This window comes from Camponotus vicinus, unplaced genomic scaffold (genome assembly GCF_025532165.1).
Source record: "Camponotus vicinus isolate PSW18456_S1 unplaced genomic scaffold, iyCamVici1.0 SCAF_10, whole genome shotgun sequence".
NCBI lineage: Eukaryota > Metazoa > Arthropoda > Insecta > Hymenoptera > Formicidae > Camponotus > Camponotus vicinus.
In genome coordinates, this window is record NW_028141946.1 from 7,040,883 (window position 1) to 7,060,901 (window position 20,019).

At 27.1% G+C, this 20,019-nt stretch overlaps 2 protein-coding genes across 5 annotated transcripts; both read right to left on the reverse strand.

Moving 5' to 3' along the window:
• Nucleotides 1–7: 7 nt before the first annotated feature.
• LOC145960389 (glycerol kinase 5) lies at nucleotides 8–9,091 on the reverse strand. Of its 4 annotated transcripts, none has more exons than XM_083079810.1 (13): nucleotides 8,987–9,091; nucleotides 8,101–8,655; nucleotides 5,000–5,093; nucleotides 3,745–3,844; nucleotides 3,511–3,670; nucleotides 3,076–3,190; nucleotides 2,696–2,889; nucleotides 2,399–2,525; nucleotides 2,092–2,196; nucleotides 1,711–1,805; nucleotides 1,163–1,326; nucleotides 755–888; nucleotides 8–314 (listed from the first exon to the last, which is right to left on the reverse strand). In XM_083079810.1, exons 2-13 carry the CDS (start codon nucleotides 8,194–8,196, stop codon nucleotides 172–174), a joined length of 1,527 nt encoding a protein of 508 aa, XP_082935936.1. In that variant the 5' UTR covers nucleotides 8,197–8,655; nucleotides 8,987–9,091; the 3' UTR covers nucleotides 8–171. The 4 variants fall into 4 exon arrangements, with proteins under 4 accessions (XP_082935936.1, XP_082935939.1, XP_082935938.1 ...); XM_083079813.1 differs by having other exon boundaries at nucleotides 8,101–8,629; nucleotides 8,987–9,069; XM_083079812.1 differs by having other exon boundaries at nucleotides 8,101–8,639; nucleotides 8,987–9,067.
• A 5,849-nt stretch (nucleotides 9,092–14,940) lies between these two features.
• Nucleotides 14,941–17,575, reverse strand: LOC145961049 (uncharacterized). The gene is made up of 3 exons (XM_083080878.1): nucleotides 17,419–17,575; nucleotides 15,876–16,214; nucleotides 14,941–15,518 (listed from the first exon to the last, which is right to left on the reverse strand). The coding sequence occupies exons 1-3, from the start codon at nucleotides 17,437–17,439 to the stop codon at nucleotides 15,192–15,194; spliced, it is 687 nt and encodes a 228-aa protein (XP_082937004.1). The 5' UTR covers nucleotides 17,440–17,575; the 3' UTR covers nucleotides 14,941–15,191.
• Between the last annotated feature and the right edge of the window lie 2,444 nt (nucleotides 17,576–20,019).

Consider the following 20,019-nt stretch of genomic DNA (forward strand, 5'->3'; position numbering starts at 1 on the left):
AAAACTATATTCTTCTATTGTAATTTTTAATATTAAATATTTTCATTAATTTACATTGCGATATCGAATAGTATAAATACATTAAACCCGTTTTCATAATACAAATTCTTAATTACAAATTCTTAATATGTATATATTCATAAAAAATGGATTTTTATTTAGAAATTATCGTTAGTACCAATTTTTGAAACGCTCCACCGCGCGTTTCCATTGGTTATATGCATGCTGATAAAATGATTGTGATTCTTTATTTGGTTTAAATATCTTATCTAGTTGATGTAACATCGATATTTCTTCTCTGCTCTTCCACAATCCTGAAATTAAATTCCGATATATTAAAAATTATCAATTGCTAATTTAATTGATATATATATATACATATATATATATATATATATATATATATATATATATATAATAAACGCACATATTATATAACATTTAATTTTACTTAAGCTTATTATAATCTCATATCATCTGGACAAAAATAATTTTGTGTGTGTGTGTGTGTGTGTCTTAGTCGATAAATAATTTCTTTTTTCTTGTTTCTTATAAAATCAAGTGAGTTAAAGAATAGAAAATCGTAAAAATATACATGAAAATTAGTCTTTTATTAATGTGTTTTGTTTAATTATAAGTAATATAAAAAGAAATAGTACAGCACACACACTTTTGAAAGAATAAAAACTTTTTAAATTATTAGATATATGAGAAATATAAATAATTCGTAATAATAAAATTGCATGATTCATACCACATTGTAAACCAGCTAGGAATGCTACTCCTAAAATGGACATCTCAACAGATTTTGGACGTTCTACATCTAATCCCGTCAAATCAGCCAACGATTGCATAATAAAATCATTTTGGGAAACTCCACCGTCGACCCTACAAAACGATATATTTGGATTAATTGATATTTTTTATTAATATTACGTTATTGGAGTTTAATTATCGCGTAGAGAATAGCAGAAATCGATTACAGAGAAATTAATAACCCTTTTTTTCGTAATATTATTATCAGCATCATCTTTCATTAAGATCCTTGCATCATTGTTAACAATGACAAAGATTATAAATTATAAACTATGAATTGTTGATGATTATAAATTATAAACTATGAATTGTTAAGTATATAGTAATATTATTGTATAATTTTTACTTTATTTTTTGATATGTAAAGGAAGTTTCATTGCGCAAGCATTCGTGAAGTCGTTGAATCCTAAAAACGAGACTCTCTAATAAAGATCGGACGATATGCTCTTTTTTCGTGGTAGGCTTTATTCCTAAGAAACCGGTTGCGGCTGTATAATCATTTATAGGTGCCTGAAACAATAAATAACACACATATGTTATTTATGTATATTTCTGTGTGATGTTTTTTTAAAGTGAGTATTTATAACCAATTCAGTGTTTTTTCCTCTTTCAGATCTGAAGCAGAAAATGGAAATAAAATATCTCCTAAATATGTCGAAATAATATTCTTTAAATGCTGATTAAAAAGAAATTTCTTAAAGTAAATTTGTATTTCGTAAATACAAATTTGCCATATTGACAAGACAGTATATTTTTTACTTTATTTTTCATTTTCATGGATATATAAAGAGTCAATAAGAAAGCTTTAGAAATAATTTTCTAATTCGAAAATGTTCGTCTTATTGCATGAAAGGAAATTTTTATCTTGATATCGAAAGAAATTCGTTATAATACTTGTAGTCCGCTGAATGCCGGGACGAAATATACTCCATCAGTGTCATTGACTGAGTTCGCCATATCAGCTGTTTCTGTAGCATCGTTCACAATTCCTGCGGCAATCATATAATCGAAATTAATATATAACAATAAAGTAAAATTGAATTGTTTCTAAAAATAAGGTCTTTTTTCTTCTTTCAAAAGATTACATTTACATTTATAGATACAGAGTAGATATACAAATTAAATTATATTGTATATACATGATAAAATGTTTTATATAAATAATTAAAGATATAGTCAGATAATTTAATTTGTCTGTTTCTTTCTCTTTTTTTTAAATAAATTTATAAATTTAATGTAAAATTTTTATATAAAATTTGAAAGCTGATGAGTTACCTATTGATTTAACCCATTCAATTAATATACCAGTGTCACTTGAAGATCCTTCTGCAACATATATTAGTTCTTCTCCGATTCGCCATCCAACAACTGGATAAAGTCCTATAAACAATTTTTTAATTTATATATCTGTTTAGAATATATATATATGTTTATTTATTTTAAAGCTTATTTTATATATTTTAAAGTTTATTATTATTTACTCGACACACACACGCGATATATTTTATAATATATACAACATATTGATATATTAAACAGAATATCTCCGCATAAAATGAGTAATATAAATTCCCAAAATTACCAGCAACTGATGCATGTGGTTTCCGTCCTGTATTGACATTTAGAAAAGTACCTGTTCCCATAGTAACTTTAAGATCACCGGGCTTGAAACATCCTGAGCTAAATAAGGATGCTGCTTGGTCGGCCATCTAAAATTTTATTATTAGAAATAAAAATATTCCTTAACTTCAAAATCATCTCTCAAGTCTTGTATATAATACAATATATATCCCGTGGATAATTATAACTCTTGTATAATTAGTCATCAAATTAAACGTGATTTGTTCATGTCAAGATACTTTGTAACTTCATTACTTACTGAGCAATAAATGGGAATTTCAGCTCCGAACAAGCTTTCGGGTATAATTCCAAAGTTGCCCGCTGTATCTACTACTTCTGGAAGAATATTGTGTGGTAATTGTAACATATACAACAGCCAATTGGACCATTTCATTTCAAATGGATCGAATATACCAGTGGCTGAGGCACTTGAAACATCCGTTATATGCTTTCCTGCAATGAATGAAAAATATATGGCTATTAGAGTACAACATAATTGTACTAATTATTGCAAATATAATAAAATGTTAACAAGTATATAAGGAAATATCATATACATTTAACAATGTTATGGATATTTTAAAATAGATATAGAATATAAAAGTAAAATATATTTAATTAAAAATATAATTATTTTACCTGTTAATTTGTATAAAAGCCAACAATCTACACCTCCGAATGCCATTTCTCCGTTAGAAGCTGCTTCTCGAAGACCTGATATATTCTGGAGAACCCATACTAACTTCAAGTTAACCTGCAACAAAGCAGAAGCTCGAAATTAAGCTCTTAAGGGAATATTAACCGAGAGAGTAGTTAGCAAAAAGCTAGAAAGCTTCATAAAGCTTTATAAAGCGAAATTGATGCTCTAACAATTTATTTTTGACGAAGAAAGAACGATTTAGAAATCATTGAAAGAGTGTTAAAACATACATTGATAATATAGATAAACATATATATAAATAAATATGTGTGTGTGTGTGTGTATGTGTGTGTGTGTGTGTGTGTGTGTGTGTGTGTGTGTGTGTGTGTGTGTGTGTGTAATTGAAAATATAAACAATAAAAATATTTTTCAACCTGCATATTCATAAACTTCAAGACGCTACCGGCCAGAAAGCGGTTATTTCTTGTAATAGTATGCAAAATACGCGAGACTATTCGAAAACCTTTCATCGTCATCGACTGATTCCACTCATTAACCAGAGCAGACGCTCGTTGATCTTTCCATGTTATAAATCTAAAATAACAATATTACACGATCGTGAAACTTTATTCAAACCGAAATACTTTTGTCATCTTTGTCGCTCTCACTTGTGATAGTGTTTTCCAGTCTTCAAATTCCAAGTAATAAAGCTGGCTCGTTGCGATGAAATTCCAAAGCAAACGATAGACCTCGGATCGATCTCGCTGTCTAAAACCATAAACGGAATAAATTGGTCTCAGTCCGAGATTATAACATAAGTTACAACATAAAATACACAAACAACAAATTGAACATAAAAAAAGATATCAATCGATCATAATCCGGCAAAATCCCTGCGAAGTTATATATATATATCATCTTGAACTTGTTATATTTTCTTACGAAGAAAAATTTAAAAGTAGATATTAAGAAAAAAGCACAAGGATATATATATATCCTTGTGCTCTTTTCTTAATATCTAGTTTTAAACTTTTTTTCGTAAGGGAATATAACAAGCTCAAAATGATCTAGATAGATATTGTAATATCTGCCGCACATGTGATATAAACCGCGTACATTTTTATTTATATAAAAAAAAAAGAAAAAAGACAGCATTCCACCACTCATAAAACCAGACTCATATATGGAACAAAAAATATTTTATTTAATCAAATTAAATGCTTTATAAGGCCTGAAAATAATTAACTGGCGAAATAATAAATAAACAAGCATTTAACTGCATCGAGTGTCGCAAGCATGATATGTGATTGCTTACTTTCGATGCGTCCGATTGCTGACACCTCGGTTTACGATGAACATTTCTAGAACAGATTGAAATACAGAAATGAGGTTTAACACACATTTAATGGGTAGCCAAAGGTTCAATTCAAGCCGATGTTGATCTTTCGATGCGGAAAAATTAATCAAATTTTTCAATAAATAATTTTATTTATTAGAATAAAATTGATTAGAACCAGTACAAATTAAAAATAAACCAGCACGTAAGCAGTACATCACTTTTTTAATCTTGTCAATTATCAAAATAATTAACGAATTAAGACACATGACTTCAACTGAAACTTCAAATGTCTACTGAAAATGCGTGAAACCAAAAATTTTCTGCGTTTATCCATTCCAGATTATGGAGAAGATTCGTGTGCTTTGCATAAACAACTGTGACAGTTATATTTAAACAATTATATTTCTGTATATTTATTTTCTCTTATCATTTTAATTCTTATTGAGCAGAATTATAAATATCGCCAGATGTGTATATATATTTAAGGACCGTATGAATTTTACCTATTGTCATTAAAATTATTGGGAACCAATTCAGTATTTAATTATTATTTTATGAATAGAAAAACAATTTTTATAACTTACTCTTTAATGTATCCTTGATTACTTTTATTATAATTTGCCATAAGTGATCCGGATCTATTTCCACAAATCCAGGTTCTGGATAAATCAGTTTTATCTACATTAAAAAAAATAAAGTACATTATGTTTATTCGTATTTCATACCTTCTTTATAGCCACTAACATGTATGATTTTGGAATTACAATGCGTTTTCACACTCGAATTTTTGAGTCTCTCTCTCTTTCTTCCTCTCTCTCTCTCTCTCTCATTCGCTTCTACTTCATACTTCCTAATAAATGTTCTTTATGTACGATTTATTTTCGTATAAAACGATGGATGATTAGATTTCGTGTCATACAGTAAATAAATAATGCATTATCTTGATCTTGTTTTATATGAAAAGTATACACTGCGGGAAAATATTTCTACATAAATTTCTAAAAAAAAAGTTCTAGATAAAGTAAAAATTATTATACTTCAAGGACTCATATCTTTAAAATTAAAATAGACTTTTGCATTAATTAAGTTTTAATTAATTTAGAATTTATATAACTCAAGAAACATTATCATATACATAAAGATTAAAATAATCTGTGAAGTAAGTTTTATAAATAATTTTATTATTTTAATTTTATTAATTTTTAGTTTTTGGATTATAAAATGTGTTGTTATATTATAAAATATTGAAGTTTCTCACAAAATTCAAGAATATAGAAAATCGAAAAAAAGACTTTTTTGCAATACAAAGTAAATATAAAAAGCTAATTATTACAAATAACATGAATATTACTTGAAACGTATTAATAATGATAATAAATACAGAGGAAAAAAATATCTTTGTTATTATACCTAAATTAAATTCTGTAATGAAAGAATTTAATGCCAGATAATATTGATAATTTTTTTCCAATAACACATATGTATGCACACATGAATCAATTTGAATTTACTTATGCTAAATAACTATTTGAACAAATAGCTTGGTTAAACTCTTTCTGTTTAATTTTCTTCTCTGTATTAATTGGAAACAGCTTTATTAAATATGTATTTATCTTGAATTAAATCAACAAGGTTTCTATATTTTTATATCATACATATTCAGTATGCACAAGATCCGTTTATAAATAATTTTGAAAAAGTTGTACCCAATTTAAAAAATTTAATTAAATTTAATTTGTAAAAAATCCGCTTCAATCTCTCAATGACAGAAAAATATTAATCAAAAGATAATAATACAAGCTTTAATAAAAATTATTCTCTTTTTTCTGATTTTTTATAAATATTAAATATAATTTACTAACCATATTATTGAAGTAATAATAATAATATGAATTAATATTGATTAATATTTTTAACGAACGCAAAATACTGAAGCATATTTTTTAATAGTGAAAATGTAAATATATTTATTTTTGCAAATTTCAAGTTAAATATTTGTGATTCAAGATATTAGAGAAGTTCACGTGTGCGAAATAGAAAGTAATTTATTGCCATTGGCAACGACCTTTGCATCGTCCTGGTTAAATCGATGTTAAGCACTTATAAGTATGCACGACGAATGCAGTCTGCCGTGGAGTGTCCTAGTAACTTTATTCTGAGTTTATTAATCCGCGAGCTGGAAAGCACTTTCATGTTAACTTGATTACCTTGACTTCAAGGTATTCTATAGACAGTTCTCTTGATCTCTGTTACATTTTTCCCTTTCTTACTATATCCGCAATATATTGATATTAATTTTTCCTTTTAAAAAAATTATAATTAGCTCGTTACAGATAAAAAATTGTACAATAAGGTTTTTTATAAATATGTAGTCGACGCAAAATATCGCTACATTTTATATAAGACATGTCAACACTTAAGAATTTCAAATTTAAAATTCTATTTTTTAGCTTTTGAAAATATATACAAAATATTCCACTATTATTATTTATATGGATTATTATTTATGATATTCTATTATAATTTATGCTGATGTTACTGCAAAAAAATTCTATGCAAGATTTATTATTTGTTTTATATTCTCTCAATTAAAAGAAAAAGATGCACAATTCTTTGAAAAATCTGTCATTTACTTATTTAATATAATATTTACATAAATATCACCGTGTTAAATATCAAAGAGACTAACAATAGTCACCAAAAATTATCATAACATTGTAAAGATATAAGTATAAAAATATCTATTTATGTTTGACTTAATATTAATTTTTATTTCAATTAACTATATTAAAAAAAAATAATTATTTCTTTGTGATTTAAATTTAGAATTCGATAAAATTACTTTGAGATATTCCATTGAATATGCCTACTGTAAATTTAAATAAAATATTATTTTATTGTTTATATATATATATATATATATATATATATATATATATATATGTATATATATATATACATATATATACACACACACACACATCAAATATCACAGTCTACGTAATCGATATTAGCTGTTGAAATAGATAATTCGATTCACGCAGATCAAGTAATTTCTCAATAATATTCTACAAATACTCAACTCACTGTTTTTATTTGCATTTTATTACATTATATATATATACATATATATATACACACACACACACATCAAATATCACAGTCTACGTAATCGATATCAGCTGTTGAAATAGATAATTCGATTCACGCAGATCAAGTAATTTCTCAATAATATTCTAAAAATACTCAACTCACTGTTTTTATTTGCATTTTATTACATTATTAAGGCTTGGTGTGTCGTCAATTTAGTATTTGCTCCGACTTATTAGTCTTTTCAATAGCATCATTAAAACTAAAAATTACGGTCTTTCAAAAATTTCCGCTCGCACATAAATTATTTAATTTTTTAAAATTATGTTTATATATTTATTATACAATATATTATACAATATATCGCAGAAAAGAATTTTATATATGATATTACAATTTTCCTCAATAATAGCTTCTTAATTTTTTTCTTATCTCACTCTTTAACGAGATTTAAAAAGTTCTGTATGTGTATGTATTAGTGTATAATCACACATTTTCAATTTTAATTACATCATATTGAATATTGGAATCTTCTGTTCGCTCGCAATTGACGTTCACAATCTTTAGAAAATATAAAAATTAAATTGCAACGAACCTTTTCCGCTGAGGAAGCTACCGTGACTGTTTTCTCATCCAGAATGTGAAAGCGTACCGTAGTGGTACCGACGTCGAGCGCCGCGACGTATTTCATGATACTCTTTTTAGCGAATTTGAAAATTTCGGCGCCGATTCGCGCACGCACTTATGCCTCAATTCCCTATTAAATCCAATCGTGAAATATCGAACGTTAAGATCGCGACGTCTGGCACCGACTGGTATCGATTAATACTAGCTATGTACTTTGTACACGAGTTCAACAGACAACAAAGAAAAAAAGAAGGCAGTTGTAAAATATTAACGCGACTTGAACTAGCGTCGTTGAAGCTAGCTCAGTTATCATAACACGACTGTCCTTGGATGCGTGATCCATCACGCATGCTCTAGCAAGAGGTTTTTATCAAGACTTCGCTGCGCGTCACATAATGAAACGATGAACTCTCGGCCCGCAACTTTGTCGGTAGCGAGTGGGGTATATTATCGGAGCGTATACTGCATCGGTTGGGCCTACGTCTTGCCGATTATGGCTGAAACACGCTGTTAAAAGATGATTCTGAAAAATTCACCTGTCTTGATCATCAATTTTTCCCACTATACGATCTGATCATTAGAAATCGCAACTACTGCAGTCGCGATTGCAATCGACGTTACTTATATATTACGATGAAAGCTTTTTTTATATATCACTATTTGTGAAATTTTTTTATAACGATATAAAAATTGTTACAACGAAACTTTGTTTTACAACGATATAAAAATTAGTGATTTTATCTAATTATTGACCTAGATTTTGATGAATATAATTTATTTCTAGTATATCATAATTTTATTATCTAGTATATCATAACTCATAAAATTTGTAAAAAGTACTATCGTTTTCTTACAATTGTCACGTTAACACTCGCAAAACAACAACTTTTATACTATCTCGCTCCAACAGATTCAGATACACTCTTTATTGATTGATGTTTTCTTAACGATTGTCCGTCGCGCGCTTGCGGTGAGCGGTTTTTATTTACTAGTTTTTAGCAAAATTTGGGAGGGGATCGCCTAGCAACATGACCATAAGGTCATGATGAATTTTATGGCGAAGGCGTTTCAAAGTCGACATCCTTATGTATGCATTTTCGCATTTCTGGCGAACTCGAGCTTGATTCGCTAAGGTGGCGGTTTTACGCAGTTCGCGAACATTTCATCGCATTTTAATGATAAAATTTATGTAAAATAAATTTATAGTCTTTCAGACTATAACAATTTATATAATATATTATTTTTGTGGGTAATTATACACATTAGCAATTCCTCACCGATTTCAATGACCTTGAAATATGTTGTCGGAAGCATGATTCTGAACAACTTTTCCTTATACATGTTATCGCCGCTCGGCCTTAGTTTCTGAGATATTTATAAAAATATTTTATGGCAATTATTTTTTTGCAATATTGTCACCATTATGAAATAACTTTTTTGCACCATGTATTCAGTTTTTGACAAAGTAATAATGTTTACCAAAAAGAGTTGTAAAGCGAGATCCTACCGACGGGGTGATTGCGGGAGGGGGGGCCGAAGGCCCTCCTTGCAACCCCCGCGTGTGTGCGTGTGTGTGTGTGTACACATACATTTCTGATATTTTTTAATTGTATTAAATTGTATTAAATTCTACACCGAAAAAATTGTATTCTTAACTTAAAAATATGCCACTTATCTTTAGAATATATACCACTAAAATAGGCGCCAAGAGGATCCTCTTAAGTTAAGAGGAAAATCTTCTAAAGAGATATTCTTAATACACAGAGAAAAATATTTCTTTGGATTTAATAAATTTTGTTGAAGTCAAATAAATTTAATTATTGGTCTAAAAGTTTTTTTCCGCCTAATTTCAAATAATCTGTTTAATATTCTGAATCCCAACAAGGAATCCAGATTATTAAATAAATTATTTTAAATTCAGCTTAAAATTAAACTGATAAACAGTGATGTCAGAAAGAGGATGCCAGCTCACATGCACACAGAGAACCTGTTGTGTGAGCAGCATCCTCTTTTTCGCACCACTGCCAAGGGAAAAAAATATACTTTAGATCTTACGTTAATACAAGTCCTTTATATACATTTCATGATAAATATTGAATACGAGAAAAATTAAGAGTGGTGTCGCCGCGTAGCGGCAAATGAAGAAACATGTCGCGCATACGAAAATCGAGTTGCGGCGTAGAAGTCGCAAATTAAGAATATATTCTTATTCATTAAGAATATATTCTTATTTATTAAGAATATTTATTAAGAGGACTTATAAAGTATACATTTCAAGAATACAATTTTTTCGGTGTATACAAATTAAAAAATATCAGAAATGTATGTATATTACACACACACACATACACACACACGCGCGCGCGCGCGCGGGGGGGTGCAAGGGGGGCCTTCGGCCTTCCTCTCGCAGCCACCCCGCCGGTAGGATCTCGCTTTACAACTCTTTTTGGTAAACATTATTACTTTGTCAAAAACTGAATACATGGTGCAAAAAAGTTATTTCATAATGGTGACAATATTGCAAAACTATAAAATATTTTTATAAATATCTCGGAAACTAAGGCCGAGCGGCGGTAACATGTATAAGGAAAAGTTGTTCAGAATCATGTTCCCGACAACATATTTCAAAGTCATTGAAATCGGTGAGGAATCGCTAATGTATACATATAATTACTTTTTTGTGTCTTGATATTTATTATATATTCAACTGCTTAGGGTTAAATGTCTAACATGATAAAAACTTCCGATAATTATATAAAATGTCTTTCAAATCTATCTGTTTAATGATGTATCTGTTTAATAATGTATCTGTTTAATAATGTATCTGTTTAATAATTATTTTCTATTACGGAAAAACATAATGTGTTGCGCAAAAAATCGAGCGCATGGACGGACATGAATAGCGTATTACAGAGAGGTTTATAATTAATTCTGGAAAATGACTTTTCGAAACATAACTTAATCATATATGGTTGGATTTGTAAAAAAATAACCTTTCACTTGGTAATAAAGAAATTTCAAAATTAAAAAAAATATATTTAGTGGTGGGGGTATTTTGAAAAATTAAAAAAATAAAAATTTTTTTTGGTATTATTGTAAAATACTCTTGAAGCCATTTAACTTTTAATTTAAAAATTTTTTTCTATCTCTTATAGTTTCTGAAATATTCATCTCGAAAGGAAAGAACCGATTTTTTTCAAAGGGATGTTTTACCCTCTAGACACGCGTATGGGCACGTATAAAAAAATACGTGTCCCTTATTTTTGTCTAGAAAATAACATATTAAAAGCTCATCAAAATCGGAGGGGGACACGTCCATGCCTTTTCTTGTTAGTTGAAATTTGGTGAAAGTTTGAAATAACAAACTCTCTAAAATAAAGTTTAAGATTTAAGATGTAATGTTTTGTAATGTTTTTTAATAAAATTTTGAATAATCAAATGAGATAAAAATATTTAATATCGATTATTTAAAAACGGTTTGACATTTAAAAAAATTTCAAAAAAAGCAGAACATAAAATATCTTATATCATGGTTTTATAACATGGTTCTTTAACATATCTATAAAACAAAATTAGTTTATAAATTTATTTTACCATTTAAATACTAGATCTCTTTAATTGTCGCGTGATGTTTGTCATTCGCCTGAGATATTTGACATGACAGATCACGTATATATAAGTACCGTCTGCAATTGATATAACACACTTGTTGTTTAGTTCTTGTGCATGCACAAGGTTGAAAGAATTTTCCATTATGACACGAAATTGTATATTATCTCTTTTATTTCCTTAATTCCTTAAGTAACGCTATTATTTGAATATGATAAGAGACAATTAGTGATAATGTTAAGTCATTATTTTATCATTTACATTAATTAAATATAATAAATTACAAACATAAATTATAAAATCTTCAAAAATTCAAATTTTTTCATGTAGTACTCATTAAAATAAATATACAAGTAACAAACTAATGTCCAAAAATTAATTGTTTCCGAATTATATTTAAAAAATTTCTCTTGAAAGAGAGAGAGAGAGAGAGGGATTGATTATAATAAATGTATGGAATAAAAGTAATTGTGATATTTATCAAGAAAATCTATTTTTTAAAAATAATATAGTACAATATTTTCTTACAAAAAGAATATTTAATTAATTGTGTCATTTCTTGTTACGTTACTGAAGATCAGATACGTGTGCATACGCCTCTCTTATAGCAACCCAATTGACAAAGAACAACATATAATAATCGTAACTTAGGCGTGCTTTTAATACCGCCTGTCATCATTGTCTTTATAAAATATTTTTTTTTATTGTAAAATGAACCTTTTAAAAATTTTAATATTTTATTTCAGATTTTCTCTTTATTATTATAATTAGCTTTAAAAAAGACGTATAAAATCAATATTCCTTAATATTATGCATGTTGACCAAATACCAAGAAAGTTTCAAAGTTTATCATTGCTTCTTTTTTTGTATCATCATATCATATCATAAATCTAAAAAATAATATCAGAATTTATCCAAAAAAATTAGACTCTTACTTTATACATCATTAATCTATTTCATAATGACATAATATTCTTTTCAAAGTTCCTATCTCAAATCAAAATTTACATATAAATTTAAGGTTGCTTTGAAAATTTTTACATTTGCTTAAATATATTTTCGGCTTAAGACATATTTGTTACATTAATTATTTTCTGGTTAAGAATCACATGTCGTTTTTGTGTTATTTCTCATTAATTTATTTGCAATTTATAATATCTTGAATTTTGATTAAAAAAACATAAAACAGCTATGTTTTCAAGAATCAATTTTATAACATTAAATATAATATTTTACAATAATTTAAAACAAATTGTTTATTTATAAAGTTTTAATTATATTCTTCTTTTACAAAATTTTAATTATATTCTTTTTCTCTATAAGATTTTAGAGACTTTATGATATGAGAGATTTATCATTCTTATCAGGCAGCATAATATGTAAATATTTTTCTTGATTATCATGATGTGTCTTGCTCCAATATACATCGTCAAATATGAAAAACACAGTCATAAATATTGACACGCCGGCAAAAATAATCCACATAATCATTTCTAATGTAATCTATAAAAAAATTATAAATTAATTAAATAAATTAAAAATATAGATATATAAATCAATAATAGATAGAAATATTTAAAAAATTTAAAAGGAAACAAAAAATAGTAATATTGCATTTGATATTTTTAATATCCATAATATTAAATAATTATTAAATCTTACTTCAATAATTGTTCTTAAAATTGTTATTATATGATGCTTTGCAGAGATCCATTTCCAAACTATGAATGGCAATAACACAAGGAGCAATGATAACTCAAATACATATATGACAATAACAAAAACAATTTTGCTCATATCAAGCACACTCTGTATCTTTATATGCATGCTAATATATTATAAGATTAATATTATACCAGATAAAGTATGAATTAATAAATATAAAATTATATAAAATTAATTATAATAAACATAATAATAAACACAAATAATCTTTAACTATTTAAATACAGTAATCAATAATTATAATTACATTCATGTTCAACATAAGTATAAAAAAATAATTTATTACATTAAAAGATAATGAAATAAGGAGACTCACGTGAGTAGTAATTTTTTAATTGTACATTTTTTTTAAATGAACTGTCTTCCACTTCGTATTTTTATGTTTAATATGCGTTCGCCTCTTGAATTTATCTTAAATTTTGTATGATATTATGATCTTGAATTCTAGCCTATATTGTCAAATAATGATCGAGAAATTGAATGTGATTATTGAGACATTTATAGCATTTTTGTTTTTAAAATTGTATAATTGCTTTTCACCGACTTTTCAAATTTGCGGATCAAACGAATATTATCAAGCAAATATTATAACACGTGTGATTTATTAGCTACTGGTTACACAACTGTCAAATAACGTATATATTATTAATGTATATGTTTATTAGCAACGGCTGAACAGTTATATTAAATGGTTATATAACTGGAGTTATATTCCAGTTATAATAATTATATTTGATAATAATTCCATTATATTAATCAATGTTACATCTGTCTTTAATTAATTTCATATATATTTTTATTAAAATATAAAATCAGTCTTATATCTATCTATGTTAATAAAAAAATTGAAAGATCTAGAATTACGTTTTCAAAATCTGTATCGCACATTCAATGTTTTATATTTACACCTACAAAAGAATTAAGATCCATAGAGATAGTATAAGCACTGGTGATTTCAATAGGCATTATTGTACGTGCCATCATTATTATTAAAGACCTTTTCAAATTATTGTCCAAAGTCAATCATTCCATCTCAAAAATTTTATCGACAAATTGAAGACACTGCTCGAAAAAACAAAACATATTCCTTATAAACATTTCTGCTTATATTTTTATAAAAAAAATGTATGCATCTGAATTGTTTACACATATGTTAATAAATCAGTTTATACATATGTTAATAAATCTTATAATCAGAAAAACTAATTTTAAAAACAGATTGAAATTAATGAGAATAGGCTAAAATTATTTCCTAATAAATGTTAATTTTTTTTCTATTTTATTCTAATGTGACATGTAGCGTGCTACTAAAAGGAACTAATAGCGCGCGCTTTGTAATATTCTAATATGTTAAAATATTACTATTTAAGATTAATATTAATTTCTATAATACTTTTTGGTATCGAAAAGAACAAAATTATGTTTAGATGAAATATGAATTGCAAGGTTCATTTTTAAAAAAATATGTGTCATGTTATTATTCTAATGATTTATAGTTGAAGCCACTATTTAAATACAATTGATGATACACATAGGCTTTTAACAATATATAAAACTAGATTTAAATCTATTCAAAGAATTAATGTGACTTGATAATGAAAGTATTTTATATCAAGACATTCGCGCATATTATTACTAGGAAATCTAGTGTAAGTCTAGCTTAATTTCTGAATGAAGAACATGTCAAGGTTTATGTTCTTCTTGGTAAGATCAATAGGCCACTTGTCAATGATAGCAAGGTTGATGAATCGCATGCCTATGATTTCTGTGCGCATTCCTTGCGTGCTTTCGTCTTTCTCTAGCGGCCACTTGTTGTCTGTAGACGAATAATGGCCTGAAGACCTTTCCTTCCTGTGCTTCCATGTCTTCTGTCTCATCGGCTATCTTTTCTTCGATTTTGTTTTCGGATCCTGTGCGAACAGATTTCCTTACTCTGATGTTTTCGTGTCGCGATCCCAATGTGGCAAGCTGACGATCAGCGCTTGGAAAAGGTAGTCTTTCAATAAAGCCATTAGTCTCCATGTTATTCTTTGGTATCCCGTAGGCCTCCACCTGAAAAAAATACAATGATTTATCAGAGATGACATTAGGCATAATACATGCACATAATATATTTTATTGTGTATAATTTCCTTATAAAATATGGATAGATTTTCAAGCTGATTTGAATTAATATGTACTTACTGTATTGATATAACAAAATAACTGAATGAAATTATTATATTTATTGATATATTTTTCTGCTTTTTATTACGTATTACACTTATTTAAATTAATATAATTCTTAAATATATTTGATGTTATCTTTTAGACAATACCTTAAGAAATGGAAAATCAAGGATATCTCTAGAATTCAAATTATGTATTCAGAAATATATGTTACACTGATTAATCAAAAATAATATTTACCAATCGGCCATTTTTTAAGACGTCATCGATCCGATCCTCTCCAAGATGCATTCTCTCGATAATGCCATTATTTTGTAAGCTTTTTTTTGGTAAACCATATGCGCGAATACCCGGTTTATCCTCCTCGTCAGACTCCAGATGAATTCTTTGCACCTTACCGTCTAATCCAGCTTGATTACGGATTTGCAGGCGTTTGATGCGCTTGTTATTATCCGAAGATTTGTGTGATTGTGGGCAATCAGGTTCATCGATTGCTCGAACAGTGGAATCCGATATAACATTTGTGTCGTGTTCAGCTCGAGCCGTGCTCAAACTCAGCAAAACAATTAATAAAAATAACTGAAAAATAAATTAATAATAATATTTACACAATATATCAATTATGATTTTGTTTCAACTATTTATGAAGATGTTAAGTTTTTTTGATAGCGTTTTTGTTTTTAAATATAAATTATATTATTTCAACAAAAATAAATTTTAATGCTTAGAAGAAAAAAATAAATAAAAAATATTGATATGTTTATAAATTCGTATTATACATATTAAGTTAAGGTAAATATAAAGAGAGATTGTTGTGTGTTTAGATTCTTCTACGGAAACTCTCTTGATATAATTTTTGCTATATGATGAAACATATAAACGTTATCTTCTGTGGTCTGTCACGGATAATCTTAATCCATGCCTTAATAAAAATACGGAAGATTATGCATTTTTATGCGTTCCAATAGCATTTACTTAATTAGAATAAAATGTCACGTCTGCAATCTCTTGGGCAGTGAGATCTTTTAACGAGATTCGATAATAACCTGTTTGCTCAATGTTTCAGCGTTATAATAATAAAACATTTTTTCAATGTTTACGATTTCTACTTTTACTGATGATTGGCAAAGTACTCAACGTTTCTCAACATTATGTTCATTATAATTCAGGAAATTCTAATCAAGATAAATTTTAAAAAACACTTAAATTCTTTATATATAAGAAAGCTGAAAATTTAAATCAAGATTTAATAAAAATATAAACACATAGTTAATGAACATTAAACATAATTAAAATTAAAAATAAAATTTTGGAAGATATCACGAATTATAATCATATATGTCATATTATTACTATAAAATTGACATGATTAGTATATTATATTTTTGAAAAAAGTTAACAGTTAGTTTAATCTTATCTTTTAACATAATTGTAACCGCGTCTTTAATTTCGCGTCACACTAAAAATATTTATTTGATTGCCGATTCGATAGACAAAATAAAAGTTAGTTGACGCGTTAATAGTTTAAATAGAGTTTATTCGATAGAATCACAACAATTAACAATATTCGTATTAAATTAAGCTCTTTCTATTAAAATAAACATAAAGAATCAAATTAATGTATAATAATGATTACAGCTTTTGACGTAATATAATATTTAAATTATAAAACATTCCAAATAACATCCAATCAAGAATATTTAAAAAATATAACTTAATATAAGAAAATTAATTATATAGTAGATAGAATTATATATATAAATTATATTATTTATATTCTTACCATCAACATCAATCTCATCATGTAGCTTTCTTCTCTCCTGTCGTGGATATCCTGTTTGCGACTCACTTCTTAGCTCCTGCTCGGGCTCTTAAGCGACGTTTGAAGGAAAAGATCGACCGCGCGTTGGTTATATACGTAAAGCGGCCTGCTATCTCAAAGAACGCATGCAATTAGCTACTCTCATATGGGGAGTCTGCGATATGCAGATTCATTGTAGAGCAAGAGCGCGGTCTCATTCCTGGTAAAGATGCCATCGCTTCGGCACTGCAGTGAATCATCTTTGTAAACAAACCGCATGAATGGGTTAAAAGAAAAATCGCAATATTTTTTTATTATTCTGAGATGAACACAGAGGTAAAAGCCCTCGATAAAAATAAAAAATATGTCGGAGGAAACAAACTTTCCGGCCGCTACTCCATTCTGTAAAAAGCCTGAAAATGCTATGTTCATCTTATGGAAATTATATTAAAGATTGATAAAATAAAGTAAGCTTCAAATATGTTTTAGATTGACTTCTCATATGAAGTGAATTGAACATGAAACTTTTAAAAATAAATTATACATATATATATATATATATATATATATATATATATATATATATATATATATATATATATATATATATATGTAATATAAAAATATAATTACAAAGAAAGTAATAATTATAGTCTAGGGACGAATTTAATTTGTCATTTTACGATGATTCAGAGATACTAAAACTATCTCTGATTTTACCGTAAACGAAGAATAATTAATTTCTGTCCTTGCTAGTTGACAGTGAATTGTGCAGGTGTTAAACATCTATTTAATGATTACTAAACATTCGTACGTACAATTCACACATGTCGCATATGCAAACGGTTTTTCCATTCTCCTAATGTTGATGATTCGTGACAGTGTTTCTCAATGTGTGAAAGTAATTTTGTCATACATAGATACAGAAGTTATGTATCACGATATGAAAATAATGAAACAATTATATTTTTTTGTCTCTTTTTTCAGCAAATTATGTTGCATATAAAATTTTATATTTTATAAATTTTATTTTAAGAAAATTATGACAAGATATTCTTTACGCGAATCCGCAGTCTCGAAGATTTCGGAACATCATGAAAAGTTAGACAACCACTATCTTACGTCGTATGAATGAATAGATGATTAGAAGAACTAGTGACTGTTTGTCTCAAGGATATTAACGATAACACGTTTACTATAGATTACAATAATTTTTGTCATCTTGTTCCCAGTAAGAACGTTAATGATCGTTCACCGAATAATTCGTTTAATTAGAGCGACTTATTTGACTAATGTCCATGATTTTATTACCGTCTTAGAAATTTCCTAATTATACCATATACAAAGATCTTTCTGTTATACAAACACATGTTTAACGCTAAGCAAATCATTATTAAAGGGAGAAATGAATAATATTTAGATAATGATATTTCAATTCCCATTATTATATACGATAAATTCGTTATAATTAATTATTGTAATGAATGTTATTGTAGAAAATACAGATACAATAATAATAATTCGCTATCACTAACATAAAATAATTTTACTTCTGTATGGAATAGAACGTTTTAGAAATTACTAATTTTGGAAGATGCTATTTAGTAATTAGATAATTTTGCTAAAAAGTTTCTAAGAAAATTAATCTATCACATACTGCTCAATTTTATTTACATTAATTATCAATAATAAAATTCAAAAATTAGGATACGCATATATATTGCTTCTTTATATATGTAATACTATTTTCTAAAGTAGAATCATGTACCACTTTTGTTTCTTTTTTAAAAATAGTTAAAAGGTGTTAACACTTATGCACATACAAATTTATAAATTACAAAATACGCATGCAAATGTGCACTTTATATGTGAGAGATAAATGATCTCGAGCTTTATCTCGAAATACTGTCCAATAAACTACTAAATTAATTCGAAAGTTTCTACTTCTAGCGGTAAATTCGAAACTATTTAATATACACTTTTTACTCTAAAAATCCATACATAATATGAGAAAAACTTGTATTTATTGGTAGATAGAGAAATAAAATTCGATAAAAATATCAATTTCAACTTTGACTGTGACGCATAAACTGAGATGCAAATAAATAAAACCGATAATTATATACAATTGCCTATTTATATGCTGTATTAATCATCGCAGAAATATTTCAAGAAAGAACGAAATGGAATGGCAAAATGTACTGTTAAAACGTTATTTTTGAAATATATTTCATATTCTAATTAATGCATTTAATAATTTTTTGCTTTTTAAAATAAAAGATATAAAAAATGGATTACTCGAATTTGCTATCTTTTTGTTCATGATGCCGATTAGATATTTCAATATACATTATATGCTATTTCATATGGATTAAAATCTAAATGAACAAAGGTCGTGCAATTATGCAGTAATTTAACGGATTTATTGAAGATAAAATCACTATCATCAAAGAATAAAAAAAATTATATAATATAATATATTTTTGAATTTAGCATATAGGATATAGGAAGATGTAAGGAATAATATTAGAAAAACTGTGTATATCATTTCATGAAAACTGATAAATAATAATTAAAATAATA